The sequence below is a fragment of the Polyodon spathula genome, unplaced genomic scaffold (genome assembly GCF_017654505.1).
Source record: "Polyodon spathula isolate WHYD16114869_AA unplaced genomic scaffold, ASM1765450v1 scaffolds_2924, whole genome shotgun sequence".
Lineage (NCBI taxonomy): Eukaryota > Metazoa > Chordata > Actinopteri > Acipenseriformes > Polyodontidae > Polyodon > Polyodon spathula.
In genome coordinates this window covers 20,813-41,679 of record NW_024474389.1, presented here as the reverse complement: position 1 = coordinate 41,679, position 20,867 = coordinate 20,813, and the positions used below count along the sequence as shown (strand labels likewise).

The 20,867-nt window shown below is 38.6% G+C and overlaps 1 protein-coding gene and 1 long non-coding RNA gene across 2 annotated transcripts; both read right to left on the bottom strand.

Annotated features, from left to right (window-relative positions):
* Positions 1-5,810: 5,810 nt before the first annotated feature.
* On the bottom strand, positions 5,811-7,412 carry LOC121311093. The gene is made up of 3 exons (XR_005949099.1): positions 7,315-7,412; positions 7,012-7,049; positions 5,811-6,219 (listed from the first exon to the last, which is right to left on the bottom strand). It is a non-coding gene; the product is annotated as an uncharacterized LOC121311093 (long non-coding RNA).
* Positions 7,413-7,867: 455 nt separating this feature from the next.
* LOC121311095 (obscurin-like) lies at positions 7,868-13,625 on the bottom strand. Its single transcript, XM_041243857.1, has 5 exons — positions 13,284-13,625; positions 12,526-12,834; positions 10,828-11,136; positions 9,768-9,803; positions 7,868-7,935 (listed from the first exon to the last, which is right to left on the bottom strand). Exons 1-5 carry the CDS (start codon positions 13,579-13,581, stop codon positions 7,868-7,870), a joined length of 1,020 nt encoding a protein of 339 aa, XP_041099791.1. The 5' UTR covers positions 13,582-13,625.
* Positions 13,626-20,867: the final 7,242 nt, after the last annotated feature.

Below are 20,867 nucleotides of genomic sequence, written 5' to 3'. Positions count from 1 at the left end.
GCATTTTGATTAACGAGTTCCCCTTATTTAGTCTTTGAGACAGGAAGTGATGTATGTGAACTGTGACAGTTAAGCTTTTCAATGAGCAATGCGTTCATTAATGACCTCATGGACTCAATATCAAAGCATTAGTAGATTGAATCACTTGCTGCTAAAGCCCTTGTTACTATACCACAAGTTCGATACAATAACACTGCTTTGGGAAAATCCTGCCCATATGATTTTCAGGCTTTTTTTTAAACTGAAAACAAAACATCGACCACACGAACAAATAATTTTTTTCTGATGAAAGAATTGGATCTTCGTGAAAAATGATATTTTGTCGTGACTAGCACTGTCTCCTCATTCTGGTTGGTATGTAAGTAGGAAGTGCTTTGATGAAAAGGAAAGATCATTTTGGTTTTCAGTGAATGTGAGGTGGTTTACTCTTAACCACAAAGAGGAAGCAAGCCATTTCCTCCCCTCAGTGGATTTCTCATCAACAGACAGCATCTGGAAGTTTCAACTGTTGCATATTCTACATCATTTCCATCAGATTCTGATGTGCATGTTTTCTTGGGGACAGGGGGGAGTGTGTGTTTCTGGGTTGGGGATTGTGTCATCCTGTTGCTGTGGAGACTGATTCAACTTCTTCTGCACTAAATAAAAAGTAATTTAATTGGAGAGAGACTGAGAGTCTGGAGCAAGGGATAGATCAGGCATATATCACTTGGATCGTTTCAGACCCAACTTGATAAAGTTCTGAGATCAGTCAGCTACTAGGAACCGAAGGAGCTTCGATGAGCCGAAGGGTTTTCTCTCTTGTGTGATTTTCTTCTGTTCTTATATAAGGGGATGTTACAGGTCAGGAAAGCTGAACTGTGAATAATGAACTGTGTCACAAATGAAAGCTTTATAACAGGTTGTAAATATTTACTAGTAGTTGCACAACACCCACTTCTAATACCTTATCAACACTCCCTAAATAATGTGATCATTATTAAACAGTTATTTTTGACAATACAATACTCTAATCTTAACTAGTGGGTACAAAACCAGCTTCCTCCGATGTTCCATGTGTGTTTATTTATTTGTACATGTGCCTGTATACATGCGTTTTGTGGACCAAAATGGGCCCCAAGAAGATAAATACTGAAAATATGCATTACTCACAACTGAAGCCAGAAGCATTGAATCCCTTTTTTACTGGAATATTGTTTTAAGAATGGTAAATCAGAGACAGTTCTGGAGTTAAATATGATACAACATGTATATGTGTCAGCTGGGACATGTAGCACATAGGACATGCTGTCACGTATTCTGTGGGAATTTAAGGAGCAACATTTAATAACGTAGACAGCAAGTTTCGCTTTGTATTATTGAGACCAACAGCTATTCAGCACAAGGATATGAACGATCTATTCAGATTTAAGAACAGCACAGCAAATAATCTTAGCCAGATATCTGACCAAATTCTAACAAAAATACAATACGAGAGATACATTAGTATTTCAGGAAGCAAACAAAATACAATGACATGTTCAGATCTATGCATTTATAGAAGGAAAAAACAAACAACAAACACGTTTGTTTTCACTTCCATCCCCCATGTACAGTACAGTCTGGTTATAGGTCGGTTTTCTCAGAATCCCATTTCCTTCAATTGAATCGACCCCATCGTGACACAAAGTACTCAGCTCAGTCCTTACCTGCCACATGAAGGTAGACTGGCCGACTGCGTTTGCTGTTTGCTGAGTTCACAAGCTTCTCTTTCCCATACACACAGGTGTAGTTTCCAGTTATTTTGTAATGGAGAATGAGACATCTGGTAAGCCTATGGGAATGGGTTGCGGATCGACAAGTCTTCTATTTTTATACAGATGGAAAAAATCCTCTTTTCCTGCTGCATCTCTGAGTTCAGCTGGTATCATACATTTAAATGATCCATCACTTCCTTCATTTGCATTCTGCGTGTTTAGCTGAAGCACAAGAGAACAGTGTGACTTTGAAATTAGAGTTTAATGAAATATATCTGTATATCACAGTTTAAAATAAACAATAACAATACAGTAGACCAATTGCAACTGGACCCTGATGACAATAGGGGTACTAAAACTCATTAGTATACAGAGACAGTCAGGTGCTACATGTTTGCACGGTGCTTACCTTGTCATTGAGATAAACTAAAGAACCCGATGTCTCCTGAATGCCTCTTCATGCTGGCGATGCAGCTGGAGTCGCTATTCTTGTTATGCTGCGGGTGAAGCGGTTGGCATGGCTGGCACGCCTGCAGCTGCTGCAGGATACGATCCAGGCAAAGCGGCTGGCACTGCAGAGGATACCCCAGGACTGCTGCTTCTGCCACTACCTCTTCTGCGCATGGGGAGCCCTCTTTGTGGTCATCGCACTTCCTCACTTTCACTGGTGGAAATGCCTGTTTCACAAATCCAGGATTCATCACTGTCATGATCACTCACATTCCCTGCTTCAGAATTATTTTTGGACAAAACGATCTCCAAGGAATTAATAGGATTGCAATACATCTTTGGATAACACATGTCTAGACTTCAAGCCATATTCTGTTCAAAGACACACTGTTGTAAGCTCAGTGGGGGTAGAGATAACAACAGGCTTGTATATTAAAAAAAATAGAATATTGTAGGTCATTGCAATTGTAAAAGGCAGTCAAAATGAGTGCTCTGGTGGTTCTAGGTGGGTGGGATTATAACTTCTTTATTTTCACGATCCTGCCTTTCAAATGCCGTCAGGGTATTTAATGCATGTATTTACCGTGTAACTTTCACACATGCAGAGTCATTTAAATCTGAAAATCTCAACCGACACAATGACTGCCGTGGCGGTTCTAGTGTTAAATACTCGTATCCTCTTGTGTGAGCGTGTCGGAGACACACATACCTGTGAAAACCAGCAGCACGCCTCCAAGAGCAAAAACTGAAAAACAAATTCATCATTTTACAAAGAAGAAAAGCAACATTTCACATTTATTGACGTAAGAAAGTTAAAGAAGTACTTACATAGCATGACAAATTTTACATTCCAAGGCATTTTAGAATGTTGTTCAGTTAATCTCTGAAACTAACCCTGTGCAGCTCCTGTATCTGTAACACAGCTAAATGTGCACACTGAGAGATTCTAACACAGCAATGGAAACTCATGCACAATAGCAATGTGTGCTTCCGGTACGCATGTATATTTCTGGCATAATCAGACGAATACCTTGAAAGCTGAAAAACAAATGATTATTAAACAGAGTATGCACACATGTAAAAATGTCATGAAGCAAATTATACTTCCACACATTATTAAATTAAAATCCCAAATAATTTAAGCGACTGCTTTTAGTACACAGGCCCTCTATTTCTAATCCAACTAAGGAACACATCTTATGCTTTCTGATACAAACATGTGCACTGAGCTGTACTGAGGCCTTGTGCAAAGTCAGTTTGAATCTCATGCCATATGGTTGTATTGGAGGTATACCTTTCTTGTGTATAAAGTGTTTTTGAATCAAAAAACATTTTTCAGCTTCATTTTTTCACTACATTACCATTTTCTGTGGATGCACATTATGTAATATGTCTGTATATAAACACATTTCTATTGAAATGTCTGTCTGTTTACAGTGTTTCGGTCGTGTAGATGCTTTATATGACGTTCCTGAATAAAACGACGACTTATATTCAATTGTTTGTCCTTTCATTATAATATTTCAGTTGTTTTTAATACGCAGTCAAATTGACTGGTCATGGTTGTTCTAGTTATGTCTATAAACACAGTCGTTCTGGTGTTAACTGCATCTTTATTCAGGCTACAGTACTCCACACAGAATGTTATGCCTCCATCCTTCTGTACCAGTATGACTGGTGCTGCCCCTAGACAATTTAATCCCACAGGGCATTGTTGAATTCCTTCCAGAAATGCAGAGACACTCGAAAGGGTGCCATCTTAACTGGCTTGGCTAAACTTCCAGTTGATGGTATACCAGCATGTTAGCTTGTCTACATTTATCTGAGGTGAGAGTAAGAACATTGTTACAGCTCCCCGCTCAGAACCCTGACCAGTAGGTGACCTGCACCTTCCAACAAGATAGCTTCCTGTGCTTGTTTGAGCTGTTTCTACAATGTTCCTCACTGCAGTTCCTACTATACATGTCCCTACCCCAATCCCTTTATCAGACTTTAATTTCAATAGTGAAGTAGTGTCTACTCTAACCAGAGCAGAGGCCAGTAAATAGTGATGCCTATCTAGGAGGGAACCAGCATTCCTTCACCCTGAGCCTGAATAATAAACCCTGACCAGGGTGGAGTAATCACGTCCTTCTCTGTATTGCCCTGTAAAATGATGATTCATTATGTTCACATAAAGAGGAAAGTCTTCACAATCAAACAACACTTTTTATATTTAATGTCCAGGACCAGGACATAGTTAACATGAAAATTCATTCCCAGCACAAGGTTATCAAATTCAGAGGCTGTGATAAATACATGGGAGCCAGGACCAATTGCACATTGACACTCTTTCTTGTTAAATACATCTGGTTCACTATAAACCATTTCCAGGACAGATCTGAAAGAAAGAGCAGAACACACCCACTCTCCCAGAAGGACACACCCACACTCCCAGCAGGACACACCCACTCTCCCTAAAAGGACTCTTTACCAGTTTGTGAACAAGGGCAAACTGGAGTGGATTTCAGAAACAGGCTGGATGAGTTGAATTTGAAGCATTTATTGGCAGAGTGGAGAAGGACAGCATATTGAACTGGAACATGTATAATGATATTGAAACATGAACACTTAACTACACTTCAGAATCAGAAGCATTCAGACACACATTCCTTTCAATGCCTTTACTTATTAACTTCTGTTGTAAAGGTAACAAATGCAAATGTATGGCTAGTGGATACAATCCAATGTTCCATTCTTGTGTCTATAGCAATCCTTTGTCACTAGGTTTAGCTGCGGGACAATGACCTCCAGGACTTAGTGACAGTTTGAGGAACAGGCGGATCACAACAGTTAGGTACACGCTGTGCATGCAGCTCAGCACACAGCAATGAGACCAGATGCAGGGTTCAGCACCCCTGACTCTGAAACAACAAAGCAGGCAATGCGTGGCTGAGGTGAAATAGACGTGACTAATACACTAACAGAAATGAATTATTTTTAGACGTTAGACAGAAGAATGAGAAAGCCAATGCTACTCACAGCCTCACTGTGCAAGGCGTATGCAGTGTTTAATTTTAGCATGCATAGCGAGGTGACAAGAAATACAGAGAACCTTGCTTAAGCAAACCACAGTATTTAAAACAGAAATGATAAAAGACCATCAATACAAAAGATGTCCGGTGGTGATGGCCTTGATGAAAAAAAAAACAGTGAGCTGAGATCATAGATAAGAGACAACACAACCACACAAATACATATTGTGCACTTTATAACAATGAAGTTAAATACATACAGAGCAATGCTGAAGGGGCTGTAGCTCAGAGATGTGGCTGATTGTTTAGACTCACATTAGCACTAATCATGGACTACCTGTGTCCCTTAGGTAAGGTAATCTAGCAGTGCTGCTAACTGGGGTCTGTGTAACCCACTGCTGGTTATTAAAATACATATAATTGTTTTACAGTATGAACAGAAACCACATGAAAAACATGAAATAAGAATTACTACTGACTTTCATTCATAATACAACAGATTAGGTTCTCAAAGCTTTTATCAAGTTATTTTGAAAGGAAAGAATAAACATATTCTGAACAATTTACACACTGAACTTTCAGTCCTTGATTTAAGGCCTGTGGGGGGGGGGGGGCTAAGTTGAGCCCACTAAACTTCACATATGTGTTCTAACCTGACACACACTGAATATAAAATGATAGACCAGGAATCATTCAAGACCTTCTTTCAACAGTTTTAAAAAGTTAATAATGGTTGCACTTTAATTTTGCAGTTTCCAGTTATTTTCCCATTCCTATGAAAGCAGAGAGTATGTAGATAAAAGGGAAAGACCATTTTAATGCAATGACTATTCAGGTATTTTTCAAACACTCAAGCAGTTTTTTCCCAGTGGTTCTCAGTATCTGGCAGTTTTAACTGTTGCGTATGTTACATTGTCTTCAGGTTCAGATCTGGGTTTCTTCTTGGTGACACGGGCAGTGTTTATTTCTGAGTAGGTGAGGGTGTCGTCCTGTTGTTTTGAAGGCTGCTTGGACTTATTCTGCAATAAATCAACAGATTGGAGAGAGAGATCAGGATGGCTAAACTGTACTAAACAAATTGTACATACAAATTTAAATATATCCCAGTAGTTGCACAATATCTTCTTGTTATACCCTACTTAAAACAATACCTAAACAATGTGTAATGTGTTGAATTCATGTCATTATCATTCACTTTGTTCACAGTCGTGTTTTCAGTGTGTGATTCTCATGCATTGTTTGGGTTGTGTGAATGAGGTGTTAGACACTCTCAACGTTCCTCTACTCCATACCTGCTGCAACTTTCCAACACAATTCATAGACTCCTCAACTGAGAGTTATTACCTACAGACCTACAGCCTGTTTACAGGGGAAGTGTATATTTACATCTGTCCATTGACTAATGGCTACACTTCCCCTGTAAACAGGCTGTAGGTCTGTAGGTAATAACTCTCAGCTGAGGAAAGATGTAAATATACCCTTTCCTGGAGCAAATTCAAATCACTCAACTCATTACATACGGTCTATATTAACTTTCCAAACAGTCATAGTAACAGTCAATGTTTTATGTGTGTTTGTAACTTTCCATGAGCTTATAAACCGATATTGTTCACACATCAATGTTAAATACTGAAAAACATGTATCAGTCAGCCTGGTTTGCAGAATGTGTGTAGTCAGAATTGATGTCTCTTCAGCAGTATATTTTGCTAAACAAGAATGATAAATAATGGCAATGTATCCATTTTAATCTGAAAGAACCTGTATGTGTGCAAGCAAATCGTTTGAGAGACATATAACATGTAGGACTTACCACTGTGGCATACATAGGTTCAATCTGGACAGCAGGGTCTGGAATGGCATTGGATCAAATAGGTTAGTTTCCTAGTTGAATGGGATGGAAACAGCTAGTGACACACTATGCATCAGTAACATCAAGATATGTTTTTCCACCAAAGGCTGAGCAATGGAAGACTGCAGTAAACACTCACCCAGGAATCAATAGAATTGAACATGATTGAGGGACACAATACATTGACACAGCGAGATGAAGAAGTGCCCATCATTTAAACAAACTTCATTTGTATCCATTGTGGTGAAGAATGCTGTGCCCTACCTCGTTTGGATTGCAGACACTTCAGCACTCCTCCTATCAACAGTAACAGCAGCACAAGGAGCCCAGATCCTACCCCTGCACCCAGGTACAGAGCTGGAACAGAACCTGGGGGATCCACATACAAATGGGATTCATTGTAAGATCCAGTTAAATATGTGTAAACAGATTCTATAATCCACTAATAACCTATTGACATAAAAGTGTGATCAAATGTAATCCAATCCTGTTAATACAGTGTCTTGATCTTGCAGTATGTGAATAGGGTGCATACAGTGGACAACATTGTTGGTTTTTGAGCAGGTGCACCAAACACACAATAATCACGCTTTACAGAAAGCCTAGTTTTTGGAGTTGGTTTAATCTGGTATGAAATTGTCCATGTGCAGCAGCAATAATCAGAGCTGTGACCATTCTGATTTAAATATAATTGTTGATACAGTATATAAATCAATTAGTGCCTTTATTATTAACAACTTAAGAACGTACTTTGCATTCTAAAATTTGGACTACTTTAAATAAGCGATTAAGGTCAAGGAAACTTATATAAACACAGTTATTCACACTTGCCTGTCTCATCTCTGTGTTGGGTCTTGGTAGATGTGTTTGGAGTTGTCATTTCTCCTGTGGGAACAGAAACAACATTATAAAGAAAATTATCACCATTAGTCTAAAGGTAGCCAGCTGTTTAATAATGTTATTAATTCAGACCAACATTAGTTCTTTGTAATGCTGTGGATAGTGGGAGATATCAGTAACCCTCCTATAATGTATAAACCTGATCTTGTGCAGACCTCATTCCACTGATTATCTGTACTCATGTTAAAAAGGGTTTCAATGAATCAAGCAGGGGGAAACGTCAGAGGCAGTCATTGTGAGTGTTTGCATGAATTAAAATGGACCACAATCTTCTTGAAGATGTCTGCATTTCTATTCATTGCTAATATTGCCCTTCTGTTGTAGCCTTATTGTGTTTCAGGGGCAGGAGCGAAAGCTGGGACTCCTCCCACTGTCAAGCAGCTAGCTGTGTAAACCCTATTCACCCCTCTTGTTTCCTTCTCTTAGTAACGCCACCTCTGCAACTGTGTTCTATCTGTGAGCAATCGAAGCTCGCTTCCCAGCCTTGGAGCTCCGGCAGCATTCACTGCTCTCCACTGAGACTGAGAAGAGCTCTTCATTCAAGCTTATTTCACCCATTCTCTCCCACTCTGGGGTAAACGAAGGTCGTTCCCCAGCCGGAGGTCTGACTGCTCTGGCCTCACCTCAGAGAGGGAGAGATAGTCTACCTCCTCCCAGCCTTCTCTCCCATTGCGCCTGTCCCAATGAATCAGGATACTTAAATGGCATGTTACTTAAGGGTGCTAATGGCATGACATGTTACTTAAGGGTGCTATATTTTTCTTTTTCACATATTTTTCTTATGCTGGTGTATCAATAAAGGAGAGAAGTTATTTAAATGAGTCTGGAGTTCTACTTCTCCTATGAAATAAAGCACTACAACTAGCTGTGTTCTTTGTTTTAACTGCCTTAACTGCATGTTCAGCGTCGCCTCTGGGCAACAAAATCTATGACTGATAAGAAGGGGGGGGGTGAATACTTAAAAAAAAAAAAAAAAAAAAAAATTCAGAATGTCTTAAATAAAAAGAGAAAAAATGCCTTTTTTTTCTTCTCAGAAACAGAAAGTCATGCAGGGCTCACCTGGAGTTCTCTCTGCTTCGCTTCTCCCACACTGCTCCGCTCATTCCACTGGCTCCAGATCACGGCTTGCATCCAGTTCAAGACTTGTACTGGCCTACCGATGCCTTTACCAGACTGCACCCAGTTACCTCCAGACCCTCATCCCTCCCTACACCCCCACCCGACCTCTCCGCTCCGCCTGCACTAGAAGATTGGCTGTACCTCCTCTATGCTCCCCTGCCTCCAGAGCCCGCTTCTTCTCCACCCTCGCCCCGCAGTGGTGGAACAACCTTCCCATGGATGTCAGGACTGTCCAGTCCCTCACCACCTTCCAGCACCTCCTCAAGACACACCTCTTTAAAAAACACCTGGAAAACTCAACTCTCCCATTCAGGTCTATGCAGCTCTCTGTCTTTAATGCACTTTAACCTGCACTGATCTGCTCCCTATTTTACTGTATTTAATCCTGCACTGAACCCAATCCGTAGTATTTTGCATTTCACCTGCACTCGTATCTAAACCTGATGTAATTATCAACACTGTTATCTGCTCTTGGACTGCCCCAATATCAAATTGTGCTGTGATTTGTGTTTGCTCTTGTTAGGACTGAAGTCATAGTATTTTGTATGTTGCTCTTAATTGTACTGTAATTCTTGATATGTATTTTATTTTTTATACAACTGTAAGTCGCCCTGGGTAAGGACATCTGCTAAGAAATAAATAATAATAATAACAATAAACAGAAAACATAATTGAAAATGAAATAAATAGAGACTTGCCTGTCAGTTTCTGTTGGGATGGAGTTGTCATATATTCTGTGGGGATATAAACAACACCAATGAGAAACTAAAGCTGAGGTGGCAGTTTCTCTTCTAAATAATTCAGACCAACAATTATTACACGAGGTATTCTGATGATCTCTTCAGACTCATGAACTGCATGGGAATTGATCTTTGCAACACTTCAAAGCAGTGTCATGTCTAATTGAAACTACTTGAAAGACACATTAGATAACGTGTCATCAAGCAGACAAACATTAAAGGAGATTCAGTTCAGTCTTCCACCCCCATACCAGCTTTAGAATACATCATAGAAATCTTAATGATGGTCTTTGCAGACGTGTGGCAAATATTGAAACAAGTAAATAATAATAAAATGTTATACAGTAATGAGTAAGTAACAGGAGAAGGCTAATTATCTTTAAAGGCTGTGATGTGCTATATTGCTTTTCTATATTGCAAACCATATTGTATTATATTTAGTTTACTATACCATATGCCCCAGATACATTATTATTTATTTTATTTTAATCTTGACCATTGTAGTATGCCCCCACGTTGCACAGTTGTTGTTAGTTTCACCTTACTCACAATTACTGTAAAGAAGACTCACAAACCTTTACAGGTGTTGGTTTTCACAAAGACCCTCCGCTGATGACTAAAAGTAGAGCAGTATGTGCCACTTAAATCAACTGAATAGACCCCACTGTCACAAATATAAAGTTTTCAATAATAATAATAATAATAAACACATATATAAATACACAACTTAATCAGGTCTATTCAATTTATCTAAACTGTGGCAAATCTAAATACCGAGCTCATTTGAATATTGTGAAATGTGCTAAACCTGAACACAGTTCACGCTAAAGGGACTCTCTCTCTCTCTCTCTCTCTCTCTCTCTCTCTCTCTCTCTCTCTCTCTCACACACACACACACACACACACACACACACACACACACACACACACACGCACACTGATTTCACAGAGTTCCACTACTGTTTAGATCAGTTCAATTAATCCCACTCTGTCACAAAGTATTCAGCTCAGTCCTTACCTGTCACATGAAGGTAGACTGGGCGACTGCGTTTGCTGTTTGCTGAGTTCACAAGCTTCTCTTTTCCATACACACAGGTGTAGTTTCCAGTATCACTCCACTTAACATTTTTAATGGAAAACGTGACACCTGGTACACCTTTGGGTCGGGGTTGTAAATCAACACGGCTGCCATTTTTATATAGATGGAAAAAACCCTCTTTTCCTGCTGCATCTCTGAGTTCAGCTGGTATCATACATTTAAATGATACATCCATTCCTTCCATTGGGTTGTGTTTGTCTAGCTGAAGTGTGAGCTGATAGCTTAACTCTGAAAATGCAGTTTATCTTGTTAAAAACATGGCTTCAGAACACAGCTAAAATATGAAATAACAAAAAGTTGATTCTTTCAAATCCAAACCTGTAGTCTTATGTTTGATATTTTTTTTTAAGTTATAGTTGATGATAAATCAGAACCATTTGAATAAAACATTCAGAGGTAGCTATTTTATACATTCTCACATAATTATAAGATTGAACTTTCTCCAGCAGATATCAGCAAGCATCTTAGCATGGTTCGGATTAGTGAGAGTCTTGTGCATGGATATTTTAATACAACTTCAAGACTAATTAAAAAAAAATCATGCTTGATAACATACTTGTACAATAAAAAAATTCCAAACTCTTAGGGCCTCATTTACTAAACAGGTGTAATTTGGTCAGAATTGCAGGAGGAAAATTGAGATGACTGTGCATGGTATTTCCCAAAGTGTCACGCCCTATTTACTAACTAATTAGAAGCAAAAATACTGGTGGGAAAAATTCTAATTAGCATACAAATTGTGGTGGCAACAGCTCTGAAGTTGCACACAGCATTTATTCTATTGACAGCAGGTGAAGAAGCACACTTACTGGTGGAGGCAGGGATACAAATATGAGAGACAGATAAAAGAAAATATGCTGAAATAATTAAAAGACTATTGTATTATCTACGCATCCTACAACAATGTGAATCTCACAAAGCTTCAGCATGGCTTGTTTTGTATTACATGTAGAAGAGACTAAAAAAAGCCTGCTAGGTATTAATTTGATGTTACTACTGTACTGTTTAACCCTATTGTACATGAGTATATTTGCACATAATGTCATGTGTACAAACACGTTAATGTTATGTTAATATCCCCTCATATGTATTAGGATATTCATTTCTTCTTTTTTTTTCCTTCTAAAATACATACATCGATTGAAAATGTATGAATTAATGTTGACATAAATATAGATACAAATATATGAATAACGAACTAAGTAAAATAAAATGGGATCAGCGAAAGTAATGTAGAAACAATTTAAAAGTGCTGGTGTGTGTGTGTGTGTGTGTGTGTGTGTGTGTTGGGGTGGAGGGTGTATGTTTTGTCTCCAGTAAAATCACTGTATAAATAGGTACCAGAATTTAACTGTTTGACACAATGTTACAAGATTCATCAAGAGTACAACGTAATCTCACAACTTTGTTAAAGCCAGAAAGAACCTACAGAAATATATTGTAAAATGTGCTAAATCTTCACTCTAAAGAGACTCACACACACACACACACACACACACACACACACACACACACACACACACACACACACACACACTGATTTCACAAAGTCTCACCACTGTTTGGATCAATTGAATCAATCCCACTGTGACACAAAGTATTCAGCTCAGTCCTTACCTGTCACACGAAGGTAGACTGGGCGACTGCGTTTGCTGTTTGCTGAGTTCACCAGCTTCTCTTTTCCATACAAACAGGTGTAGTTTCCAGTATCACTCCTCTTAACATTTTCAATGGAAAACGTGACACCTGGTACCTCTTTGGGATCGGCTTGTGAATCGACACGGCTTCCATCTTTATATAGATGGAAATATCTTTCTTTTCCTGCTGCTTCTCTGAGCTCAGCTGGTATCATACATTTAAATGATACATCCATTCCTTCCATTGGGTTGTGTTTGTCTAGCTGAAGTGTGAGCTGATAGCTTAACTCTGAAAATACAGTTTAACATGTTAAAAACAAGCCTTCAGAACACAGCTAAAATATGAAATAACAAACAGTAGATTCATTCAAATCCAAACCTGTTCAGATTGATCAGATTGATTCAGAGACATGTTATACATGAGACTATTTTATACATTCTCACATAATTATAAGACTGAACTTTCTCCAGCTGATATCAGCAAGCATTTAATTATCATTGCAAGGTTCCGATTAGTGGAAGTCTTTTGCATGGGGATTGTAATACATTTTCAAGACTAATTTAAAAAAAAAACTGACTGAAGGAGTATTCTATTATGTAAATGCTACACATTTGTAAAATAACGTTAGCTAAATGATTTAAGATCTAAAAGTAGTTTTTGTTATTTTTTTATGTTAGTTAATTGCCTTCACAAAGCTTATATTCCGGTGTTTCATCATTGTTTGGTTTTGTACTTACCTCTTACACTGAGATAAACTGAAGAGCCATGGCTGATGTTTTTCACATCTCCTGGATTCTCATTCCCATACATGCAGGTATAGTTTCCAGCATCATTCTTTGTGATGTCTTGTTTTATAAATGTGACAGCTCCCATTCCTCCAGGCTCCGGCAGTGAGCTGATCTTCTCTCTGTTTTTATATAAATGGAACCAATTCCTCTCCTTGTTGTCTGGTTGTTCTCCGTGCACAGCTGATATCACACATGTGAATTCAATGGTCTCCCCTTCCACTACAGTCGGTTTGCGAATTTTAATCATTGCTGTACGAAGTGGCTCTGCAATTATTTATTAAAAAATTAAAAACTGACACGAGAGAGAACAATTTGTTAAGCAAATAAGAACGTGGTCTGATTGAAGTATCTTTCAGAAATAATGGTGTTGAAGGCTGAGTAAGCAGCCTTGTGCATTTCACCCTCAGTATTATTCATTTCTAATGTAATCAAGCATTAAATCATTGTATCTTATTGTGTGAGCGTGTCAGAGACGCACATACCTGTGGAAACCAGCAGCACGTCTCCAAGTGCAAAAACTGAAAAACAAATTCATCATTTTACAAAGAAGAAAATTAACATGCCACATTTACTGACATAAAAAAAAATATATATATATCAAAGAAATAATACTTACATAGTATGACAGATTTTACATTCCAAGGCATTTTAGAATGCTGTTCATTTAATCTCTGAAACTAACCCTGTGCAGCTCCTCTGTCTGTGACACAACTAACTTTGCACACTATGAGATTCTAACACAGCAATGGAAACTCATGCACAATAGAAATGTGTGTTTCCGTTACGCATAATCAGACAGATGCCAAAGTGGCAACAAAAGATCAGACTGATAAACAAATGGTTTGTGCCCTTCACACTCTCTCATTGGTGTCAGATAAGCATTGGAACTAAAAATATTGTTCATGTCTAATAACAGGCAGTGGAACTATTCCAGTGCACACATTTGTAAGCACACATGTGGCAATCAGTAGTCTGGATTTGCACAATGTGAGGGTGATTGATCTTAACTCAAGGTGCTGTGATGTGTAATTTAAATCTTATGTTTGACTTTTTATTTAGACATCTTTTCTAATAAGGCTGTATCAGGTGGGGGGGGGGGGAGGTAGATGTATTAACATATTTATGAATGTTAATGTGAATGAATTCATGTCAGTAGTTTAATATTGATGTCATGTTATTTAGTAATAATAAATATAAAAAAAGAAAGATGACGGGCAGCAATGGTGTGTAAACAGGATCAGTAAACTCAGATACTGATATCACCCATCGAGAGGCAGCATCCTCACACAGTGCCTTGTAATATAGGGTTAGGGTTAGGCAGCAACGGTGCCTTGGGATATAAGAACATAAGAACATAAGAAAGTTTACAAGAGAGGAGGCCATTTGGCCCATCTTGCTTGTTTGGTTGTTAGTAGCTTATTGTTCCCAAAATCTCATCAAGCAGCTTCTTGAAGGATCCCAGGGTGTCGGCTTCAACAACATTACTGGGGAGTTGATTCCAGACCCTCACGATTCTCTGTGTAAAAAAGTGCCTATTTTCTGTTCTGAATGCCCCTTTGTCTAATCTTCATTTGTGACCCCTGGTCCTTGTTTCTTTTTTCAGGTCGAAAAAGTCCCTGGTTCTGGGATCAATAAGCTACTAACAAACAAACGAGCAAGATGGACCGACTGGTCTCCTCTTGTTTGTAAACTTTCTTATGTTCTTATGTTCTAAACTCTGATACTGATATCACCCATCGAGAGGCAGCATCCTCACACAGTGTCTTGTGATATAGGGTTAGGGTTAGGCAGCAACGGTGTGTAAACAGGATCAGTAAACTCTGATACTGATATTACCCATCGAGCGGCAGCATCCTCACCCAGTGCCTTGTGTTATGAAGTGTGTGCGCCTTTCCGAGTGGACCTGATAGAAGAACTGCCACCTCCCAAAGACTCAAACGTGCACGCCATAAAAACCAACATTAAAATCAGAATAACTGTAAAGCCACCAATCCAGTCAAATTCTAACCACCAGAGGGAATTGAGTCAGCAGAGATTGCTATCTCAGTGCTGAGTACTGTAGCTGTAGCTTTTACAGTTGTTCCTCCAGATCTGCTGAAAAATGACGTTATCATTGAGATTGTACATTGGACATATTAAAGGTTTAACCTCTCTTATCTTTTGAATCCTATTGAAAGAATGTTTAAAGATTTAAAGAGACAATGTAACATAGTGTTCAGGTTTGAAAGGATGTCACTCTACCCCCTACCACTGTCGAGATATTAATGGTTGGAAATTGGAGTTTAAAAAAGGAATGACGTTGAAACCACATGGCCACTAGGGGCTGTAGAGCAACAGAATCCAGCTGTGTGACTCTCCCCAGGTTTAGACAGTGTTTGATGCTTTGATGTGTGTATTTATAACGAATGCGCTCTACAGAAGCTCCTGTGTATGTTTCTAGAGGGAATGCAAAACATAATTTAATAAGATAATTAAGATAAATTCTACAGAAAAACAGGGTGCTATTTTTCTTTTGTATTTATGTAATCCAATGTTTTTTTTGTGTTGTTTACAGAAATACTTTATCTTGTATCATTGTTTTTTCTTCAGTTTGTCACAGCACTTGGTTTTGGTTTTGTTTGTTTAATAATATCAGCCTGCTGTCTCAGCTTCATTGTCAGTGTGCAATATCATTGTGTGGATCTGTACCAGCCTTTGGGATAGATGTAACCTTGCACTACTGGATCTTACTGATCACTGCAATGTATTTAAAGTTGCACTACTGGATCTTATTGATTGTAATACATTTAAATTCACATAACTGGATACATGTATTGCGTCTAAATTTAGATACAGCGTTAAATATATTTGCCTACTTTATTGTCTTGCATGATTGGATACCATTTCATTCTTAAAACCATTTTGTAACTTTAAGTGTTTTGTATCAATAGTTTTAAAGGCATTAACTTTGTCAACTCCATTTTTTTGTTGTTGTTGTTGTTTAATTAAACTCATGACTCACAATTAGCACATTCTGAGTGGGCCTGAGTGCTGGTTCTCTCTGGCATTTTACACTAACATACTTGTACAAACAAAAATTCATTTTTCAAAAAACTGAAGGTAAAAACAGTGTTACAGGCCAATGGGACAAGCAGGAATAATAATAATAATAATAATAATAATAATAATAATAATAATAATAATAATAATAATAATAATAATAATAATAAGACAACTTAGATCAAAATATTTTATTATGCAAAACTAAATAAACACAACCAAAAGAAAAGCCCTTTTCATCTACATAATGAAGAGTGTGTTTGACCAGTGAAGCTAACAGTAACCCTGAATGGCAGCAGCACTCTGCAGCTCTGTGCTGTAAGTTCAGTGTGCCAGATGGAAATCATAATACACCTCTGACATTGTTGTGTGAATTATGAATCACCCTGCAGTGTATCAAGTTCATGCCCCCTCTTGTAAAATTGCTAATTTCCTGTTTCCACAACTCGCCACTCATTCAGAGCACCTGCTTTGTTACAAGCAGGAGGCTGATCTGGAAACACTGTGATGATTTTAAGAGAAATGATCTTCTCCTGATAAACATTCCTGAGAAATGTATTTCCATGAGGTGTGAAAAATAACAAATAAATTGAAGAAGGCATGTTAAAAAGATAGAGCAGAAGCAAAGCATTGTGTTTCTTGTGCACACTGCAGGGTGTTCAGTAACACTTTATACAATCAGCACTGTTGAATTCAGAAACTTGTTAAAAAAACAGCTAAGTACATGTTATCAGAAAACACAAGATAGCAACCCTTTTACTTCGCGTTCACAAAGTGGTGCTTTTTGTAGATCTCTCCTCTTCCTCGCAGGATATTTCTTTGTAACTTGTGAGTTGCTTGTGTCGTATTACAAGACGTGTTACACCTGCACTGCAGATCAAAGGACAGCGTTGAAGGACGGCTTGGTTTATTGTCCATTGGTGTCTGTAAGAGAGCAGCATTGTATTAGGTACAAACAGCCTTTAGAACCATCTTCAGCAAACCAGCTAATTGCATCCACATGGTTCTTTCTTTCCTTTTAAAAACTCATTGGCAGTGCACAGCATGCTGATTGAGCTCATTTAACACAGTTTTGATGTGTTTGGGAATGCAGATGGTGCTTGTAATCTGTAATAGTGGGGTGGACTTCATATTCAAGGTTGATTCAATGAGTGCAAATCAGGGTGGTTAAAATGCCTTGATTGCTGGTAGACTGAAGTGGTCTTTAATCACGGTTCCACTGTATATTGGAATGTATTTAAAAATACAGTCTAATATATGGATTAAACAGTATATTACTATATATTTTGGATCACCAAATATATTACAAATAATGAATATTATCATATTTTTAATATGCCCCAGAATCCATTGCACTGCAGCCCATCTGTTATTCTTTATATTACAGGACTCCTGTTCTTGAAAGAATAACCCCCAGTTCAGGAAGGTATCGCACACCTGCCTTGTAACTGTTTAAACTAGATGACCATTACATCGTGCTACAGGTGTAATGCAATAACTGTGTATTTCTGCAATACTAATAATCTTTTCTAATCCTTTGCTAATCCTTGAATAATATAAATTTAATAAATATGTAATAAAAAACAATTATATTTGCTCCATAAGGGAAGCTCCCTTACCATTCCCACGGTCCTTCCTCTGTCTGCTACTGCAGTCTTCCCCCACAATAACTGAGAGCACAAGAAGGATCCCCAGGGATAGGAAGATTCTGATGTCATTCCCCAGCCCGTACGACTCTGAATTGAAAACAGAACCAGTGGTTGGTTATACAGGCTGTGTGGGGACACAAGACAGGGAATATATACACTGAACAAAAATATAAACGCAACATGCAACAATTTCAAAGATTTTACTGAGTTACAGTTCATATAAGGAAATCAGTCAATTGAAATAAATTCATTAGGCCCTAATCTATGGATTTAACATGACTGGGAATACAGATATGGTTCTATTGGTCACAGATACCTTAAAAAAAGGTAGGGACATGGATCAGAAAACCAGTCAGTATCTGATGTGACCACCATTTGCCTCATGCAGCGCGACACACCTCCTTCGCATAGAGTTGATCAGGCTGTTGATTGTGGCCTGTGGAATGTTGTCCCACTCCTCTTCAATGGCTGTGCGAAGTTGCTGGATATTGGCGGGAACTGGAACACGCTGTTGTACACGTCGATCCAGAGCATCCCAAACATGCTCAATGGGTGACATGTCACAACCCCACCGCCACCATGGGGCACTCTGTTCACAACGTTGACATCAGCAAACCACTCGCCCACACGACGCCATGCACGTTGTCTGCCATCTGCCCGGTACAGTTGAAACCAGGATTCATCCGTGAAGAGCACACTTCTCCAGAGTGCCAGTGGCCATCGAAGGTGAGCATTTGCCCACTGAAGTCAGTTACGATGCCGAACTGCAGTCAGGTCAAGACCCTGGTGAGGACGACGAGCACGCAGATGAGCTTCCCTGAGATGGTTTCTGACAGTTTGTGCAGAAATTCTTCGGTTGTGCAAATCCACAGTTTCATCAGCTGTCCGAGTGGCTGGTCTCAGACGATCCCGCAGGTGAAGAAGCCGGATGTGGAGGTCCTGGGCTGGCGTGGTTACATGTGGTCTGCGGTTGTGAGGCTGGTTGAATGTACTTGTGAAGGTGTACCTGTGTAATGATCATGCTGTTTAATCAGCTTCTTGATATGCCACACCTGTCAGGTGGATGGATTATCTTGGCAAAGGAGAAATGCTCACTAACAGGGATGTTAACAAATTTGTGCACACAATTTGAGAGAAATAAGCTTTTTGTGTGTATGGAGAATTTCTGGGATCTTTTATTTCAGCTCATGAAACATGGGACCAACACTTTACATGTTGCATTTATATTTTTGTTCAGTGTAAATAAAGTAGTGTATAATTACAATTATTGAATAACAACAAGTTTGCTCCACTGTGTTTTCTTTTTAAACAACTGAAGAAGGTCTTTTGCCCAAAACATCCTATAATTAAAATAATTCCTAATCTTTTAAACCTTTTGGGTACATTTTTTTTAAAAAAAACCCTTTCTGTGTGTGTGTGTGTGTGTGTGTGTGTGTGTGTGTGTGTGTGTGTGTGTGTGTGTGTGTGTGTGTGTGTGTGTGTGTGTGTTATATGATGAGGAGGTTAAATGTGAACTAAAGTTTCAAAGAAAATGTACCAAATGAAATTTTCTGGTTGCATAAGTAATCAGACCCTTAAATCAGTACTTAGTAGAAGCGCCTTGTGCAGCAATTACTGCTATGAGTCTTTTTGGATAGATCTCTACTAGCTTTGCACAGTAGGATGGTGAAATTTTTGCCCATTCTTCACTGGAAAATTGCTCCTGTACTGATAGGTTTGTTGGGGATCGTCGATGAACTGCAATCTTCAAGTCTTGTCATAAATTTTTGATTGGATTCAAGTCAGGACTTTGACTGGGCCACTCAAGAACATTACAGTGTGCTCCACGAGTGACGTCAGCATTGTTGGTCTTTGAGCAGGTACACCAGACATACAATAATCATGCTTTACAGAAAGCCTAGTTTGTGGAGTTGGTTTAATCTGGTATGAAATTGTCCATGTGTAGCAGCAATAATCAGAGCTGTGACCATTCTGATTCAATTATAATTGCTGATACAGTATAGAAATCAATTAGTGCCTTTATTATTAACAACTTAAGAACTTACTTTGCATTCTAAAATTTGGACTACTTTAAATAAGCGATTAAGGTCAAGGAAACTTATAAAAACACAGTTATTCACACTTGCCTGTCTCATCTGTGTGTTGGGTCCTGATAGATGTGTTTGGAGTTGTCATTTCTCCTGTGGGAATATAAACAACATTATAAAGAAAATTATCACCATTAGGCTAAAGGTGGCCAGCTGTTTAATAATGTTATTAATTCAGACCAACATTAATGTGATGATAGTGTGTTCTTTGTAATGTTGTGGATAGTGTGAGATATCAATACTGCTCCTATAATGTATAAACCTGATCTTGTGCAGACCTCATTCCACTGATTATCTGTACTCATGTTAAAAATGAATTTCAATTAATCAAGCAGGGGGAAACATCAGAGGCAGTCATTTTGAGTGGCAGTATTTGGATCCACGGCTGTTCTCCTGTCCGGAGTTCTATCTACTTCCATCTAATCCTGTCACCAAGCCTTCAATTAAAAATATTTGGCTTTAACATTAACAGCATGGCTGATTGAGTTCCCATAGGCGGGCATAATATTGCCAAAATGGGACCCTTGGACTGTATTTTAATTGTCCTGCTGCTCTCAAATCTACACGACCGCTGCACTCACTCCTGTTACATTCTCGTTACATTGTAGTAAGTAAATAACTAATAAAAACCATGTCAGTCAGTGATAGAAGGTGAGCGAGTATTTAAAACCTTCAAGTACACTGAGGCTGAGAGACTGTGCGCCACAGCAGCTATAAATAATGGAGGAACATTTCAAATAGGTCTAAAACGATTATTT

Coding starts and splice junctions, on each gene's coding strand:
- LOC121311095 (XM_041243857.1), bottom strand. CDS start 13,581: ATGATTAAAATTCGCAAACCGACTGTAGTGGAAGGGGAGACCATTGAA. Junction 12,835..13,283: donor AGTTTATCTCAGTGTAAGAG/GTAAGTACAAAA, acceptor CTGTATTTTCAG/AGTTAAGCTATCAGCTCACA. Junction 11,137..12,525: donor AGTCTACCTTCGTGTGACAG/GTAAGGACTGAG, acceptor CTGCATTTTCAG/AGTTAAGCTATCAGCTCACA.